At 45.0% G+C, this 19,192-nt stretch overlaps 1 protein-coding gene and 1 pseudogene across 6 annotated transcripts in view; one reads left to right on the top strand and one right to left on the bottom strand.

Annotated features, from left to right (window-relative positions):
- The window catches only part of CDRT4 (CMT1A duplicated region transcript 4), a 76,478-nt gene extending 58,226 nt beyond the window's left edge, over positions 1-18,252 (top strand). For 3 of the 6 annotated variants that reach the window (XM_030922848.1, XM_030922851.1, XM_030922849.1), the window contains exons 2-4: positions 1,919-2,003; positions 16,105-16,182; positions 17,739-18,252. In XM_030922848.1, the coding sequence (XP_030778708.1) occupies positions 1,931-2,003; positions 16,105-16,182; positions 17,739-18,166 (579 nt within the window). In that variant the 5' untranslated portion in view covers positions 1,919-1,930 and the 3' untranslated portion in view covers positions 18,167-18,252. Of the gene's footprint in view, positions 1-1,918; positions 2,008-16,104; positions 16,183-16,497; positions 16,578-17,738 lie in introns of those variants that run through there. The other 3 variants (XM_030922853.1, XM_030922850.1, XM_010359698.1) reach the window with 3 other exon arrangements.
- Positions 12,157-12,723, bottom strand: LOC104659608 (annotated as a pseudogene).
- Positions 18,253-19,192: the final 940 nt, after the last annotated feature.

Raw genomic sequence — 19,192 nt, forward strand, 5'->3', positions numbered from 1 at the left:
CAGGGTTCTTAATGTTTACCAGAAAAACTAATGGTTACAAAGCTCCTTATGGATCATGGAATACTTTTACTTACATCAATTGGATCATCATAACATCCCATGGGGCAGGATGTTTCCCACCTTGGGGATAAGGAAACTGAGGTTCAGAAAGACTAAGGAACTTGCTCAAGATTAGACATAATGAGGTGAAGCTGGGTTTTAACATGAGTTATCCTACTTCCGAATTCTGTGCTCTACCCTACAGCCGCTTGAGCTGTTTGCAGATCTAAGTGTCCAGATTACTTCCAGTAGGAATCTGGCAAGACTTCTTGGCTCAGTTTTGCTCCTTAAGTCATTCTAGACCAGGGCTGCAATGATCTGAGAAGAGAAATAGAACTCAGCTGGGACAAGGGATGTCAAAGCTGGGACAAGGGATGTCAAAGCTGGGGTGAGGGAGAGCGGACGTGGCTGGTGACTTAGGGAGTTACACAGGTGTGTGCCTGTGTGTGTATGCATGTGCCTGTGTGTGTATATATTCATGCATGCATGTGTGTGTGGCTTGTAGACTCTTTCTCATGCCAGTGACTATATGGATGTTCTGCTCAGGGCTGTGTGTATATGTGCACTTGTGTGTATTGCTGTCTATTGGCTGGAAACCTTCCTCAGTTAACATGTGCACATATATGGCTGCAAGTGGACGCAATGCCTGGGACCAATGCCAGATGGCTGGGACCCATCTGGGCTGGGGGATGAGCTCTAGAGAGTGCCTTTTAGTGAGCAGATGGTATAAACAGGACTCTTGGGATGTGAAAAGTAGTGTGGCTGGGGAGGGATGGGTGAGATGTAGGGATACCACTGTGGCAGCAGTTGTGTTGAAGAGTCCCCTGAGCATGTGTTCTGACCTCCTATGACTCCAGTCCCTTCCCTGATCTTCAACGCAGTGACTCAGTTTTGGCAAGATGTGTCTTGGTACTAATTTCTCCAGCCTGAACATTGGACTGCATTGTTTTGGCATTGCAGCAGACATTGCCACCCTGCATATTAATGATGATAACAGTCCAGCCAATAGGCTCTTACCATGTGCCTGTGCCCTCTGCCCAATGCCGTATATGAATTATCTCATTAAATCCTCATGGCACTCCAAGGATAGTTTCTCTTACTGCCTCTGTTTTACAGATGAGAACACAGAGGCTTCTGAATTTTAACTGTCTTGTTCCTTGTTCCTGGTCACGCAGCTAAGTCACTGACCTGTCTTGAACTCGAGCTCTGAATTCTATGCTATACTTTCCCTAAAACAATTGTTTAATATGCAGTTTTACTGTTTTGGGAACTTTGGTGAATTCTCCTATCAATTGCCATCTTCAGATATTGAAATCCATACACAATAATACTGCAGAACCTCACTAGAACAGTAAAGAGAGGGTGGTTTTTCTGCAATGGTGCACGAGGGTGGTTTTTAAAGGCCAGGCCTTTGTTGGGAAGAGGATGCCACAGAACACGCTTCATGAAGAGCCCGTTCCCGGATTTTAAAAGTATTTGATGCATCTCTCCACCATGCCAAGAAGACACATTAAAACCCTTTTTGTTTAATTGGATTTCTGACTCAACAAAAACTCCTTTTGTCAGAACTTCAGGATTTCCTGGCATGTTACCCACACATATTTTCTATGTGGATAGTTATGTTTCATTGTATACTATTGGGATATCTTTGTGCCTAGAAAGACTCGTTTGAAATGAATAATTAAAGGTTTCTGCCCAATTTCAAGAGGCCCCTTTTGTGACTTCTGGGGAATGGACAATTGCTATTTTAATTTTTAATTATAGGCAACAATTTTTTATATATTTAAGTGTCAATTATCTCCCCATCCCCAAATCATTCATCTTAGTTACATTATATTAAAATTTTGCCAGTTAACCTTCCTCATTCTGTGTTTCTCAGGAACCCAGTGAAATGAGATGCACCAGGGACTTGAAGAAAGAGTTTTCAGCTGGGAGAAGAGAGGAAGGCAAGATATCAGGACACGGTAAGCGAATATGGCCTTGGGTTTTGACCAGAGTCTATCCTCCCAGTGGGCCAAGAGTTGTCTGGAATGTAAGATTTCACCTCTGAGCCTTAAAAACACAATTTAAGGAGGGAGAGAGAGACAGAGAGAGAGAGAGACATACCAAGTAAATAACACATAATGGGATAAATGGCCCTGATAGATAAGGTTCAGATAAGATACTTGGGAGCAGAGAGGAGGGCCTGTCTATTCCACCTAGAGGCCTGGGACAGCCTTTCAAAAGAAGTATCACTGGAGCAGTCCTGGAAGGAGATATGAAGGGCGTATAGAGGAGGGACCAGGTGGGTGAATTTACAATCATGAGGCAGGTAACTTCATGCATTTGAAAAAGCAGCTAACATCCATCAACAACACACAGAAGATACCCCTGGAGCTGCATTTGGTGGTGATGACACCTGGCCCTGGTAAGAACACATATTGGACCAGGTGAGACTAGAAATGGAGTTTCGAAGGGAAAGTGGAGTAGAGAGAGCTTGAGTTAGAATTTGGTACATTTAGGTGCCATGGACTTTTTCATATTAGACAAGGTTTCATTTCTTCTTGCAACAAAGCCTGAATCCTGTACTGTCACAGGTCCGTGTGCTTGAATTCTTGCTCCTTAATAGGCACCTGCGATGTCTCATTCAGTCTTCACAATAAACCTACTGGGACAGGTATCATTACCATTTTATGGATGGGGGAAAACTTTAAGACTCAGAGAGAGATAGGGCAAGGGATTTGCCCACTTAAAAGCAGTAATGAGCAGTGCTAGGATTTGAACCCAGACCTCTCCATTAATCCTATTTGTTTGTCATCCTTTATAATGTCCCACCTTTTGTCATTTTACCTTCTCTAATAGTGGCTACTGCCAAGTGAGACAGTCTATGTTTTTCATTTGTGTCCCATACAAGTGTGCAGCTGCTGGATATTTGGATTTCCAGTGATCCCTGGAGATTCCAGGAGAAGTTACTTATGGCAATTGCAGGAATGTCCATTTATCTGATGATTTTGACTTAAGGTCCTGTGGACAGAGCAATGAATGTGATGGATGAGATTGCTGCTGTCATGTGGCGTATAGTCTAGTTGGTTAAGAGAAAATAAATGAGTAAATCATAAGAAATGTCAGGCAGGGATAGTGTTAGGCAGAGTATTAAAATAGGAGATGTGATAGTGACTGGTGGTGCTGTTATGTAGTCAGGGAAGGCTGAGGAGTTGACATTTTGGCTGAATCCTGACTTCTAAGAAGGAACAACCCATGTGAAGATCAGGGACATATGCATCCCAGGCAGAGGCAGTAGCTGGGGAAGGACCCTAAGGTGGGAACACGCTTGATGTTTTTAAAGAAGAGAGGCAAGGCCAGTGTGGCTGGGCACAGTGGGTAATGTGGGGAGCCACTCTAGCTAAGGCTGGGAGGGGAGGTAGGGGCCAGATCAAAGAGGGTTTGCAGGCCAACATAAGGAACTGGCATTGGCTTCTAAATGGAGGGGGAGCCATGAGAATGTTAGGCAGGGGTATGATTTCATCTGATCATGTTTAAAAATAATCACTCTGGGTCCTCTTTGGAGAAGGAGTTGTAGGGTGTAATACCCGAGACTGGCTAATTTATAAAGGAAGGAAGTTTAATGGATTCACAGTTCCACATGGCTGGGGAGGTCTCCACAATCATGGCGGAAGGTGAAGGAGAAGTAAAGCATGTCTTACATGGCGGCAGGCAAGACAGCATGTGCAGGGGAACTGCCCTGTATAAAACAATCAGATCTTGTAAGACTTATTCACTATCACAAGAACAGCATGGGAAAAACCCACCCCCATGATTTAGTTACCTCACACCAGGTCCCTCCCACAACAGTGGGGATTATGGGAGGTACAATTCAAGATGAGATTTAGGTGGGGACACAGCCAAATCATATCATAGGAGAACAAGAGTGGAAGCAGGGAGACCAGTAGCAGGTGTTCAGTAGTTCAGTTAATAGATGTTGACGTCTTAGAGGAGGCTGGTGGCATAGAGAAGTTAAATCATGGTGGGGTTGGGGAGGATAATGGGCTGGAGATATTGAATAAAGAAGCAAGAGATGTTAGATGTTTGAATTGGGCAATTCAATGAATGATGATGCCTCTTTCTGAGATGGAAGAGACCAGAAAGGAGTATTTTATGGAGAAAGGTCAAGAGTTTGTTTGAACCATGAAAAGTTTGAGAGCTTATTAGATATACAAATAAAGATGTAGTATATTGGCAGTTGGATATATATATTTGGACTGTGGGAAAGAAGTCAGTCTAGTTAGATTTGGCAAATTGATGAGATATAAAGCCACAAAACTGGTTCCCATCACTTTGGGGATATGTGGAGATAAAAAAAAAAGAAGGGGACCCAGAAATCCTCAATGGAGACTGAGAAGGAGCTTGCTGAGTGATGGTGGGATTCTACTCCTGTGGCGTCACAGAAACCAGGTAGGAGAACATTTCAAGAATGTGAGAGTGAGTGCTCAACTCTATCCATGACCATTGCATTTTGGAAGGTGGAGGGAGAGAGGCCTGGGTTGCAAGTGGAGAGGTGTTCTTTGACAGGAAAAGGGATGCTTCATTCATTGTAGCAGGAAGGAAGGCAAAGTGCAGGGGAGCATATGGTGGAGAGTTGGTACAAGTCATGGCGGGAGATGAGGGAGTTCTTGATGGATTCTTGGATTTTTCTCAAAGTAGGGCAAGACAAAGACATTAACCTACAATGGAAGGAGGAGGTGAAGAGGAGGTTTGAAATAGTTGCTTGGTGGGGATATAAAATATTTAACTTCTATTGAAAAAAATATGAAAATTTCTTAAAGAACTAAACATAGAACTACCATTGGACACAGCAATCCCACTACTGGGAATCTACCCAAAGGAATAGAAATCATTTTATCAAAAAGACACCTGCACTCCTATGTTTATCCCAGCACTGTTCATAATAACAAAGTCATGGAATCAACCTAAATCTCCACCAATGGTTGACTGGATAAGAAAAATGTGGCATATATATGCCATGGAATACTATGCAGCCATAAAAAAGAATGAAAGACTGTCCTTTGCAACAATATAGATGGAGCTGGAGGCCATTATTCTAAGTAAACTAACCCAGAAACAGAAAATAAAATATGACATGTTGTCACTTACTAGAGGGAGGTAAACGATGTGTACACATGGACATAAAAGTGAAGACAAGGCCGGGCGCTGTGGCTCAAGCCTGTAATCCCAGCACTTTGGGAGGCCGAGACGGGCGGATCACGAGGTCAGGAGATTGAGACCATTCTGGCTAACACGGTGAAACCCCGTCTCTACTAAAAAAAAAAAAAAAATACAAAAAACTAGCTGGGCGAGGTGGCGGCGCCTGTAGTCCCAGCTACCCGGGAGGCTGAGGCAGGAGAATGGCGTGAACCCGGGAGGCGGAGCTTGCAGTGAGCTGAGATCCGGCCACAGCACTCCAGCCTGGGTGACAGAGCGAGACTCCGTCTCAAAAAAAAAAAAAAAAAAAGTGAAGACAATAGACACCGTGGACTCCAAAAGGGAGGAGGATGAGAAGAGGGTAAGGGTTGAACAATTACCTGTTCGGTACAATGTTCAATATTTTGGGTGATGGGTTCACTAGGAGCCCAAGCTCACCATGACACGATATACCCATGTAACAAACAGGCACACGGATCCCTGAATCTAAAATAAATATAATATTAAAAAAAGAAAGAGTTGCTTGGGGAGTGGAAGAGTGAAAAGAGTAGGAAGGGGGAAGTGTTGGTTGGACTAGCTCTGTTGATTGACTTGGAGATTGAGGAGCAAGTGTGTGATATTATAAAGAAAAGGATTTTGCAGCTAGACTGCCTGAGGGCAAATCCTGGTTTTTTTTGTCACTTTATCGTTGTGTGACCTTGGACAGACTGCTTAATGTCCCTACAGGCTCCAGTTTCCTTGCCTGTCAAATGAGATTAATACAATAGTACCTAATGCATATGGGTTTTGTGAGGATTTAATTAGTTACTATAGGTAAGACGCTTAGCCTGTGCCCTGGTCGCACCACATGTCATAGAAATATTAGCTGTTATTCCACGTGGGACCAATCGGCACGGTGGCATTTTCCTCCCATCATGTTTAGTTGCTGAGATGACGGCACCCAAAAGAGCCCCACAGGTGGACTGAACTGGTATTAAGGCTTTGCCATGCAAATATGTGTTTGCCCGGCACATGGGAGAGGGATACGGGGTTAAGGGTGTTTGCAAGGGACCATAAGGAGGAGCTGTGGGGTATCAACAAGATAAAGCAGGAAGCTGGGACACAAAGGGGAGACTAAGGGGAAGGTGGGGTGAATGGATTGAAATCCAGGAATTGCTGGACTGGGAACTGCTTGGGGAGTGAGCAGGAGGGATGGAGGAGGGAAGAGTAAGAGTGAGATGCTCGCAGCTTAGATTTTGGACGTAGTGTGGTTATTGGGGACGATAAGAACAGTGGGCTGATCACAGAGGCAGGGGTGGTGGTGACTGAGAGGAAGACCTGGTGATTGGAAGTGAGCAGGTCGAGGACTGCTGGGCTGGAGGTTTGCACGGATCATTCAGGAGATGACGAAGAAGCCATGGTGATGACAGGGTAACAGCGCAGAGGAGGACAGCGTGCCTGGGGCTCAAGTTGTCAGGGACTGAGGGGCAGAGGACAGAGCTCAGAAGCTGGCAGGCAGGTGAGGTGGTGTTGTAGACCGGGCACAAGCTTCAGGGGAGGAGAAATGGTTTGAGGATGGCAGTTGTGGGTAAGGAAAGTGACTGCCTCCAGGCTCCAGAACAACCCTTCCTTGAGAGGTCTGCAAAGGCCCAGGAGAAAGAGCACGTCCCCTGATGATGACCTGACAAAGTGCTCTTGGCAGAAAGTCCCAGGGGTGTCTGCGGCAGAAGGGAGAGAGGAGAAAGGGTGTGTGTGTCTCTATATTTCAGCTTCTTATCCTCAGCTTTTCAGATTTTGAATGCAATTTCATTAGTTTACCCAAGGCGCGAAGTAAAGCCTCACACCTTTTTGCTTTCTGGCAATTTCTCAACATAATTGTGACACACACTATTTATAATACAGTCACTCTCACCTTTCTCTGAGAGCGCATGAGTGATTCCCTTCCTGGAAGGGTTAGGAAAGTGTTTTCTGCATGGTCATGCTATGGTCCAGGGTATTTGGAGGATGTGCAGTTCCTTAAAAGTGGAGACGGGGGCCGGGTGTGGTGGCTCACGCTTGTAATCCCAGCACTTTGGGAGGCTGAGGCGGGTGGATCATGAGGTCAGGAGATTGAGACCATCCTGGCTAACATGGTGAAACCGCGTCTCTGCTAAAAATACAAAAAAATTAGCTGGGCATGGTGGCGGGTGCCTGTAGTCCCAGCTACTGGGGAGGCTGAGGCAGGAGAATGTCATGAACCCGGGAGGCGGAGCTTGCCGTGAGCCGAGATGGCACCACTGCACTCCAGCCTGGGTGACAGAGTGATCTTGCTCCATCTCAAAAAAAAAAAAAAGAAGTGGAGACTGGGAAGAGAATTCAGGGCAAAAGAACAGAATGTGCCAAGAGGTAAAGGTATGAGAGCTTGGCTAGCGTGGGGAGTGATGGGGTGTTGAGAGCTGAGTGTGCGTGTGTATGTGTGTATTTATGCATGTGCACACATGTGCATGCAAGTAAACATGTGTATGTACATGTGTGCGTGCAGATGCATAAGTGTGTGAATGTGTGTGTATGTGTGTAGGGGAGAGTCTTGGTGATGGGAGCTGAGAATGGGGAGACAAGATTTTGGGGGATGCTTATTACTCAAGAGTTGGGTGCAATGGGTGATGCATGCATTTTCTCACATTCTGACATGCACTGGGGAACTGTGTGCTACTGAGTACAAGCTGTCAATAGGCTGATGGAATAACTGAATCATGTAGGAGGCAGCTACTTTCTTTTCTTCTAGGTAAAATCTCAAATGCAAGTCATCTTCTTCAAAACAAACACTGGCCTTGATTCCTAGTGCTTTGAGCATTTCAAAAGGGGTGGCCTGGCCCATGGATTGAGCGCAGTCCTGGGAAATGCCTGGCTGTTTCCCCGAAGTGTTCTCCAGGTTCACAATGTCCCTATTGTTTCAACGGAGCAGGACTTCCTTTTTCTGATTGATTAGACATTGTGAGGCCACACATTTTAATGGTCACACTGCTCAGGAGCCGTCAGGCAGAGAGAGGGTCTCTGGGCACAAATTGCTTAAAGCCTTTCATGTTTGTTTTCCTGAATATGAGGTTGTAGGGCTATTTCTTGCTGCCTGCTTCTCCATATCTTTCCTATGTGTCCAGCCTGCCAGTGTACAAGCCTACCCCAAAAATGTCCATGGAAGAAAAAGGCTGAAAATCTCTCCTCTGATTATTCCTGCCTGGCTTGTTTTGGAAATTTGATTTTTAAATTTGGAACTAGATCTGTAGATAATAGATCAATAGATATGGCCACATGTGTTTTATGCTCAATGGGCCTTCCAATGTCATCTTAAAGTGGGAGTTTAATATTTATAATTGAATATTCCTTGGATAAATATAAAATTCAGATTCATGGTTGTACCTGATAGGTATACAATGCCTAATGCTTCTTTCTTGCAGTGAATTTGTAAAGTGTTTCTTCAGCCAATTCAGCATTATAATTCACATGCAGAAAACATACTGTTTGGAAACTGCCTATTTTATCTTCATGCTGGAAGGAGAACATGGATCTTGAATGAGGAAGCATTTCACTCAGGATTTGGAAACATTGAGGTTGGCATTTAAACCATGCCCACTGCCCATCATTTCCTTTGCCCTTTGAGATTTAGCACAAACATTTTCTCTTCTTGAACCTGCTTCTTGACACCCTTCCCCACCCAGGTTGAGTTAGAAAACTGGTGGTCTGTCTTCCTCACGGGGCTATGAGCTCCTTGAACCAAGGCTCAGTGCCTGCCTGGTGTATGTGATGCTTAGTCAGTACCTGACTGCAGAGTGGTTGATGGAACATGTATTGTCCTATGTACTGGGAGGCCTCTGCTTTTGTTTCTCATAACACAGATGGCAAGGATTCGTCTGGATTTATCAGCATGGGAAACCTGGATTGTGGACCCCTGACATTGAGAAGGGTAGATCCCAAAGTAAGGCAAATGCAGAAAATCCACAGTGGGTTCTGGGTGAGTGCAGGACCTGAGCCTCTCAGAAGAGTAATGTTTGGAGCTCAGGACAGGTTTTTTGAATGTGTACAAGTGTGCATTTGTGCATGAATGAATATATGTTGAATGGCCATAGGTACTTGAACTGTTTTCACCATTGGACAATAAAATGCCCTCAATGTACACGTATAATCGATACAGAAAATAAAGTATAGAAGCATTATCAAGAAGCAACATATCCCCTCCTTTCCAGCATAAGTGATGAATCAGTGATGCCAAGTCTGTGTTAGAAGATGAACAATTCTGATTAGACTCCCACCTCCCCACCCTGATGTGGTTAGAGACAGTTGATCCCCCAGAAAGAGGCACGGTCTGTATAAGAACATGCTAACACTACCCACCATATGCAACATGACGTTTTAAAGATAGTGCGGTCATGGACTTGTTTCTCCTCTTCTTTGTGTGTGTGTTCGTTTCTGGGGAGGGGCGCTAGGGAGGAAGAGATGGTGTCTAGCAAATTGTTGCACAGGGAGAAAGAGATGCCTTCTTTCCCGAAAGAACAGCTCGCCCCTCCCCACTCCCACTCCCCTTTGTCTTAACATTTCTAGGATTCCCAAGGCTCCCCATTGTCTGTGTCACTAAAGGCACAAGAAATGGTCATCTTCTTGTGTGCACCCCACAGAGCCCATTTGGTAGAGGTGGGGCCATGGTGAGTTTCCATGGGATAGGGGCAGGGTGAAGAAGTGGAGAGAGTCAGAAGGGGGCGCCACTGAGAATCCGTAGGTGTGCACTCACTGTTTCCCCGTGTTTCTCAGTTTGAAGTTCAGGGAGTCAGTGCCTGTGCTGATCCTGTGAGATGCGCAGTTCTGTGGGTCTCCTGTCAGCCCATTCGGGTGGAGATCAGCACGGAAACCGCACGTTCTGCTAAGTGGATCTTTGCCCAGGAGCATCTTTCCAGATCTCAGAGATGAGCCTTTCAAGACACTTCTGGCTTTAGTGGCAGCTTCCTCTTTAGTCAAAAATAAATGAGGAGTGGCCAGAGGGTAGGAAAAAAAAAAAGAAAAAAGCTGAGGGCAGGGAGGAGATGGAAGGTTAAAGAGGATAAAATGCAGAGGTGAAATGAGGCTTTGCATCAGGTTGCTGTTTGAGAAAATGTGATTCTCCTTCTGGGGCCAGGCAAGACACCTAGGGATGGCTCAGGGAGAAAAGTGAGAGGTGAGACAAACAAAAGAGGCCTTGCAGATTGGAGCAGAGAAGAGAGGAAAGAGGCTGAACAGAGGGAACGCAGGTCTTGTTTCTAGTGGAGTTTGTTCTTCTGCATAAGGACAGTTTTGGGGACTCTGCAGCTGATTTCAGAGGAGGTGATTCATTGAAGACCCAACTATACCCTGAGCAAGTCATCATTCTATCCTCTTACTCCACAACGTTCTCTGAGGCTTGCAAATCCAAAACAAGGGCAGGAGAAGAACATTGTTTCACAATCGCCACAAATGTGTTACTGGTTTCTAGCTCCATGAGATGCCTCACACAATAAATGAATGAATGAATGAATGAGTGATTCCTTGGTCAAATGAGATTAGGGGATGCTGCATATTCAGTCTTCCTTTTGGAGAATTACGGAACAAATTAACATACAACAGACTCTGAAAATCCTGCCCCAAAGGAATTTTTTTAACATGGCAATTTTTTTTCTAACTTAGTTGACTGAGGACAGGCCTGAAATCTTGCACAATTTAGAAGATGTGGCGACTCCTGGGTTAAACAATCTATATGGCTTTACAGGGCAGCTTTTGCCATGGGCCCCTTCTTTTTCTTTAAGTAATACCTATTAACATCTTGAAGAGAGATTCTTGCATTCTGTGGGACACGGTTTAGGAAACAGATTGAGATAATAATCCACTCGTCATGACTATGTAAATGGCACTACTTTCACAGCATTAGTAGGGTAAAAAGTCTGAGTGGGGTCGATTTGTGCCAGAGCACTAATCCATCAATCCTGCCTGGAACCCGTAAAATCCTTTTGCAAGATGGTTTCCTGAGATAAGGATGCAGCTTGTGGCCAGAGAGGGTGAGATCATTAGATTTGCATGAGAATCCCATGGCGACCACAGTTTCCTTAGCTCTGGACTTTAAAGCCATTGCTTCTTCTTCTTTGATCTAAGTCAATTTTGGTATTGTCAGGTGGTGGTTGTGGAAGTACTCTGTGGCCCTTTTAAATGTTTAAAGGCTCCTGAGATGCACTGCTGACTGTAATCAGGGATTCTTGAGTGAAAGCATGTGTCTTAGGACTGCAAAGGGGCTGAAAAGACCTTCTGGACTCTCTCTCTCTCTCTCTCTCTCTCTCTCTCTCTCTCTCCCAGGCTAGAGTGCAGTGGGGTGATCTCAGCTCACCGCAACCTCCTTCTCCTGGACTCAAGCAATTCTGCTGCCTCAGACTGCCGAGCAGCTAGGACTACAGGCACCTGCCACCGTGCTTGGCTAATTTTTGTATTTTTAGTAGAGACAGTGTTTCACCATGCTGTCCAGGCTGGTCTCGAACTCCTGGCCTCAAGTGATCCACTCACCATGGCCTCCTAAAGTTCTGGGATTACAGGTATAAGCCACCGCACCTGGTTCGTTTTCTGTTTCTAAGTAGTTAATAATAATATTTTATAAATCTTCAGTGGTTTTTTGTTTTAGATTCTAGAACAACATTTCCCAAATTTTGCTGCACAGAGAAATTGTCTGGGAAACTTTTAATTCCAATGCCTGTACTGCATCCCATTCCAGTCAAATCATGATGTTGGGAGTGGGCGCCTACATTTGTATTTTTCCAACATCCCTAGTGATTCCAATGTGCTGCAAAGTTTGGGGACCACTGGTTTACAAGCATTTTAATTTCCAGACTTTTTTTTTCCCAAATCAATTGATCTTTTATTACATCTTTTAATATCACAAGCAGGTCTTAGGAATCATCCGGTATCTTGTTTCTGTAGCTGGACATCTCTTAGATCTTACTCATCAGCCTGCTGAACAGTTCCTTTTTCAGAGACATAAATACCATCCAAAAATTTCCTGATACCCTTGTTTTTAACTGTTTTGGCTTGCTGAATCAAAGCTGCTGAATTTGAAACAAGCTCAGTGTCGTTGTCTTCAAGGATTAATTCATCTTTCTGGGCTTGAGATACTGAACAAGCAACACCTGGTCTCATCCGAGCCCTGTGGATGTGTTTTGCACCCGAGAAATTTCAGATTTCAACAGGAGACCCATTCTCCTGGATAACGACATTGATGGGGACGTGACCATACACAGACCTCAACTTGTAATGGAAGCCCAGTGTAACACCCTTGATCATGTTCTGTCCACGAGTACAAATAGTCCGAACGGTAGCCAGTTCCTTTCTGTTACCCCACGATTTGTCAACCCGGAGCCTTTTTTGTTTTCTTTCCAAGAAGACTGAGTTCTACATTGATGTGATTGAAGTCCCTCTGCGGCCCTTCATGATAACTGTGCGTCCCTTCAAAGTAATGTCAACATTTTCTAGAATGTTGGCAGTCTGATTGCTGAGAATCGTTTTCATTCTTGTAGTAGATGTGGCAAAGAAAGCAACTTCCAGATATTTTTAAAGCAACTGTGGGGTAGGTGTTATGATTCACACCTATAATCCCGGCACTTTGGGAGGCAGAGGTGGGAGGATCACTTGAGCCCAGGAGCTTGAGATCAGACTGGGCAAAATAGCGAGACCCCGTCTCTACTTAAAAAAAAAAAAAAATTATCCAGGTATGGTGGTGTGTTCCTGTAGTCCCAGCTTCAGGAGGTGAAGGCAGGAGGATTGCTTGAGCCCAGGAGTTGAAGGCTGCAGTGAGCTACGATCGTGCCACTATACTCCAGCCAGAGTGACAGAGCTAAAACCTGTCTCTAAAACAAAAAAAAAAAAGAAAAAATTACAGAACTGTGTCTCTCTGGGACAGCAGTTCATCCTCATCCTCATTTTGTAAGTGACAACTGAGGTCCTAAGAAGTTAAGGAAGGTGATCAAGATGGATTGTTTCACGTTCCAGGTAATTGAATGATCTAGGCCAAACGCAGTCTATCAGATTAGATTCTGAAAATGGTGGGATGAGAGATTGAGTGGGGGGAGTGGGGAGCTGGCCCTGAAAGCCCAGTGGTCTGAACATGGGCTTTGTGTCTGTAGGAAAAACAAGAAAGCCGCTTCAACACTCTGCCTCCTGCCCCTCCCGTCAATGCTGTTTCTGTCTGTAGACTGCTGGTTTGCATTTCATTTACAGGGACACAAAATGGAACCTTTGTGCTGGAATTGAAGGAAATTATAAAAGCCCACAGCTTCTCTTCAGACTTAATGTCAACTATTTGTCTCCTGTTATTTTCAAACAAACAAGTCCTTCCCATGAGTTTTGAGGCAGTCTCAAACACTCCCTCCCTTGGTTCTTTCTATGGTTTCCTAGTCCCTGCTTCAGCAGGTATGAGAAAAACCCACCATTTATAGACACGTCCTATCAGTCACATGGCACAGCTGTAGGGGTCAGGTGAATCCTGGCCAGAGGCTCTGAGCAGGGTGGTGGGTCACACAGATGCACACAAGTCTGGAAACCGATGTTTGACCAAGACTGTGCTTTCCTCAAGGCTTCAGGGTTCATCAATTAGAAACTTAGAAGCAATGATGAAAGGAATGACTCCCAAATCTCCCAAATACTGCCAGCTGAAACATATTTCCACCATCTGGCATCCTATTTTACATATGAGAAGATGAAGAAATTTCTTTCTTTTTTTTCTTTTTGGAGACGGAGTCTCAGTCCATTGCCCAGGCTGGAGTGCAGTGATGTGATTCCATCTCACTGCAACCTCCGCCTCCCGGGTTCAAGCGATTCTTCTGCCTCAGCCTCCCAAGTAGCTGGGATTACAGGCATGCGCTACCACGCCCGGCTAATTTTGTATATTTAGTAGAGACAGGGTTTCACCATGTTAACCAGGTTGATCTCGAACTCCCGACCTCAGGTGATCCACCCTCCTCAGTCTCCCAAAGTACTGGGATTACAGGCATGAGCCACCGCACCCAGCCAAGAAATTTCTGACAATGCTAAAATATGGAAGACAAGTAAAGAGTTCTATTTCCACTAGAGGTAGAGAGAGGCCCAAGTTGAGTGTCCACTTGCATGTCATGCTCTGTGTTATGGGGGACTTGGAATGGGTGACTTTAAATTCTAAGGCTCTATGGTAGGTCTTAGAAGGAAAACTAAGATGCTTTACCTTACAATTAAAAAAAAATGATGACATGAAAGTTTCTGTAGGTTAGATGACTATTTGAGCATTATTTCTTCCCTAGCCTCAGAATAATGACATTGTGAATTCTTCTAGAACTGCACTGTTGTGGAAGATTGCCATTGATACCCACAGCAGGGACTCCGTAAGATCTGTCTGTAAATAGGTTTGATCAAAAAATGCCTTTTTTTTTTTTTTTTTTTGGAATATGAATGAATCTCCGGGATGCCATCCTTTGTTAGATGTGTTATAATAAAATGCTGAAATGTGTGAGTAATTTACTCTATAAAAATAGTGGAATTTAAAGTTGCCCCTGTCAATGACACACTCACTAGCATTCCACAATAGTTCCTTGATTAGGGAAAAAGGGGGATGAAAAACCTGGGGAGTGCTTATGTCAGAGGAGTGTTCCATGCAGAAAGGAGTCAGCCCTCATGTATGTGGGAGCTGATAAAAAAGGCTTAACACTCACTACTCAGTCTAAACCGGGGCCACTCAGAGTATGAACCACAGACCAGCAACATCAGTATCATTTAGGAGTTAGTTAGAGATGCAAATTCTCAGGTCCTCAAAACAGACCTACCGAATGAGAATCTCTAAGGTGGGACCTGGGTATCTGTGGTTGCGCAAGGTCTCCAGGTGATTCTAGTACTTGCTAAAATTTGAGAAGCACTGCCTTCGACCCATGTTTCTCAAAGTGTGGCCTCCAGACCAAAAAGCACCAGCATCATCTGGGAGCTGTTCAGAATCATCTGAGACTCTTTCTCAATGGGCATTTGCAGGTGATAGTGGAAGTGCTTCATGGCATTTTTAAGTGCTTAAATGCCGCAGAGAAGGCAAAATTGAATATAGAAATGTAATGAACTCTTAGGTATGTGCATGTGTCTTAGAGCTGGAAAGGAACCAAAAAGATCTCCTGGACCCATTTCTTGTCTCTAGGTAGTTAATAATATAACCTTACAAATCTCCAGTAGTGTTTTTTTTTCTTTCCCCGTTTTGGTTTAAAACAGTGGTTGCTAAATCAGCAACTCTAGAGGTGGGCCCAGCAATCTGGGCTTTAACAATCTCTCCAGGTGGATGCAGCCTCAAGATTGAGAACTGCTACACCACGGTTTCCATTGGAAACCTGTATGCGGCCTGTATGGCCGCATAGAGCATTAGACTTCCATGTTGCAGCCTGGGCTTGGGGCCCCGGCAGCTGACTCCTGGCCGCTGCCCATCTCTGCTACCTTCTCTCCCTGATTCCAGGCTGAGAAGTGCAGGTTGGATGTCACACTTGTAGTAATGTGACCACTCTCGGACTCTGGTAGAGGAGACAGCAAGGTTTTGAAATGGGGACTTTTTTTTCCCACTTCCCCTCTGTGAACCAGCCTCCACACAGCCCCTAGCCTACCCAGCTTCTCTCCTTTAAAGCTAGGAGACTGGAAAGCAGAAAACCCAGAGACGGTCATGACAGCCTACAGCTCTTGAGCAAGGCCATGCCTGCAGGCCTTTGCGGGGCTCACCTGGCCTGTCTTCAGCTCCACAGAAAACATGTCCTCTTCTCAGGGGATGAAGTCACCTTAGCCTCATGCAGAGACCATATAGGACTTAGGACCTCCCCCCCAGGGTGGCTGCTAATCGCTTTCCTAAACTCAGGCCAGTTTGAGGAGGCTCTAGCTAACAAGCGTATTTTCCCATAGGAATCTGGACCTGTGATGTTAAGAAATCAGTAAATATTAAAAAGAAGATGGATGCAAGAAGGATGAAGAAAGAAGAAGGTAGGATTGGGAACGTTACCAATGGAAGCTCCTGCCCTGGGGCTGTCTAGGGTTGGAGGATTTGCAGTGGGAAGAGGCCACTGGGCGGCCACTCTTGTTATGCTGGCAGAGAACAAAGCATGTTCAGGAGATGGAAGGGGGTTGCTGCTCATTTTGCTCCAAGCGTTTGAGTTTGGACTCTGCCAGATTCATGCAAATGCCCTATCCCACAAGATCTTTACATTTGCTTGGAGGAGGCAAGGGTGAACAGTCTGTGCTTGGAGGCCTTGCCGAGAATTTTCTAGTGAGAGGTAATGTCACACATGACTTTTACAGGGAGATGGAATCCTTCTACAGCACATTCTTTACTGACAGCTCTGTCCCCAGACAAGCTCCAGCTCCTGGACACGCACGAGGTAGTGTGGGAATACAACTTACACTTCACTTGATTATCCCCACTTACGGCATTTTTTTAAAACTGCATTCAGTTTGGAGATGGCAAGATGACTCTTTTAACTCCCCTCCCTGCAAAATTCCAGTTGAACTGACCAAAGAAATATAGAATTAGGGAAAGAATGCACCACATAAGAACACAGAGGAAGGTAGCAGCTGCAGGAGAGAAATTGAATCATTTCTGCTAAATAGAGTGACGCTGCAAATGAAAGATCAGAAGGACTGGCATGCCCATGATTTTGGATCTGTAAAGGAACAGGCTGCTTGATAAACTAATGGACTGAATTTCTAGCAACACCTAACCCTCTTGGCAAACACCCCAAACTTCTGGCCAGCAACCATAGTGAAAAGCTTTGTTTTTTTTTTTGAGTCTTGTTAAGCTTGAGTTCAAACCCACCACTTGTTAGTCGTGCAAGCTAGTCAGCCTCAGTTTTGTCCTCTATTAAATGGGGAGAATACCTACCTTATAAGGTGTAACTAGGATTAAATGAAATAGTTTGGGCTGGGAGACATAGCCAAAAGTTTTAGGTACCATTTACTGATTATGTCATGTACTGTGCTAAAAACTTTACATAAATTATCTTTAATCCACAAGAAAGTTCCGTGAACTTTGTCTTGTTCTAATCACCATTTTATAGATGAGGCACTTGAAGTTTAGCAAGGTTAAGAAACTTGTTCAAGGTTCATAGCTACGAAAAGGGTAGAGTAGGCATCTGAAGCAGACAAGTACAGAACCCATGCTTTTAAGCACTAAGCTGTACTGTTCCAAGCCCTTGAAATATATTACTTTCTTTAGTTCTCAGGCCTTCGATTAACCACTTTTATTGGTGAAAAAATAGAAGTTCAGGGGTAAAACAATTTGAGGTTATGCAAATATTTAAAATCAATCAGGTCTGTTTGACTCTGTCTCTTGCTCCTTACCATTCTGTCATTGTTTAATTGATATACTTTCTAGGATGTCATTCTGTTCCCCCACTTTGAATTGGATTTTATTCTGACTGAATACAAGGGGTGCAAAATAGGGAGGACTTCAAAATCTGGTTCCGAGGTCTTCTCATTTTTTGAAGAATCGAGCTATTGCATGTGACTGCCTCTAAATGGCCTGCATTTCTCTTTGCTGGTAGGACTCACAGAAAACACTGGACTTCCCCAGAAGCTGCTTGAAAAACACGACCCTTGGCCAGCCTATGTCACCTATACCTCCCAGACAGTGAAAAGACTCACTGAGAAAAGCAAAACTAGAGAACTGGAATGCATGCGTGCCCTCGAGGAAAGCCCCTGGGCGTCTAGGCAGAATAAACCTTCCAGTGTCATTCAGCCGAAAAGGAGAAAGTCGTCCAAGTCTTCCGGCAAAGCTGTGTTCAGGGACACGCTGTCAGAATCCACGTTATCAATGTGGGGCGCTTATTCAGTATCGGCCATGGCTCCTACCATGATCCCAGAACCCACATGCTTACATACGGATTCCAGAGACTGTCCAGCTGAAAACTATAACAAGATCATCTTTGCCCGAAAGCCTGTGATGAGGATGCTCTCTACAGTTCGCTACTGACCAACAAGGAGAAACATGCAAATGTTTAGCCAGGGGTCCCTGCAGCCATCCCCCAAGAACATACAGCAATGAAGCTCCATTTACCACTCATTTCATGGTGTCCTTTAAATCTGAACTTGCTCTTGCTCATGCAGAGCTTGGCTGAGAGAAACCAGATTAGAATGTGAGCTGTAGGTGGGTGGGTGAGTGTGTGCCCTCCCACACTGCTCTCCGGTGGGGCTGGCCAGTCCCCGGCTCTAGTCTTTGCCACAGATGCTCAGGACCAAAATGTGGGTGATTTGTCTGGGTCCAGGCAGGAGATAGAAATCACACCAGCTATTTTATTAGAGATAATATAAAGAATGATTAGCCAGGTGACAGTAAAGGGCAGGAAGGGAATACAAAGGTATGTATGGAGGTAGCACCACAGGAAGCAGGCATCACACTTGAGGCTTGGGAACAAGAGGAAGATGCTGGACTCATTGAAAGGTAGTTGCTTGGAGAAGGGACACAGGGCTGAATCTCAGACTTCTGAGGTGGGGGAGTGGGGATGCTGCTCAATGCAGCTGGTATCTCTGAGCTCCGAGGAGAACCCCTGTGGGGATGGTGCCCCCGCCTTTGAATTGGGGAGCTGTTTTGTTGGTGTCTCTGAGGGGACCCCCCCTGAGGCTGCTTTTGTGAGTGTTAGAAAAACCAAAAACTGCATTGAAACGTTTCTGGGAGAAGTTGCCACTGCCCGGGTGAAGAAAAAGTGCTGCTAGGGTTAGCAACCTGTCTGGCAGGGACAGGAAGCTGATAGAAAGTGAACAGGAAGCAAACAGGAAGTGAACAAGGAGCCACTTCCTCCTTCCTCCTTATTCTTGCAGATTCCTGCTAGCGCCCCCTGAGGGCAGAGCCTATCAGGGCACGAAGCCAGAATGTGGTTTGTAGAATCCTAGCCACAGCATCTCCAAGCATAGAATGGATTTTGAAGCCAAGAGAAAATTAGCTCTTGGCTGGGTTCTGAGTGATCCCATCCAGCTGCTCCTGGACCTGGTATTGAGAGGT

Source organism: Rhinopithecus roxellana, chromosome 19 (assembly GCF_007565055.1).
Source record: "Rhinopithecus roxellana isolate Shanxi Qingling chromosome 19, ASM756505v1, whole genome shotgun sequence".
NCBI classification, from domain to species: domain Eukaryota; kingdom Metazoa; phylum Chordata; class Mammalia; order Primates; family Cercopithecidae; genus Rhinopithecus; species Rhinopithecus roxellana.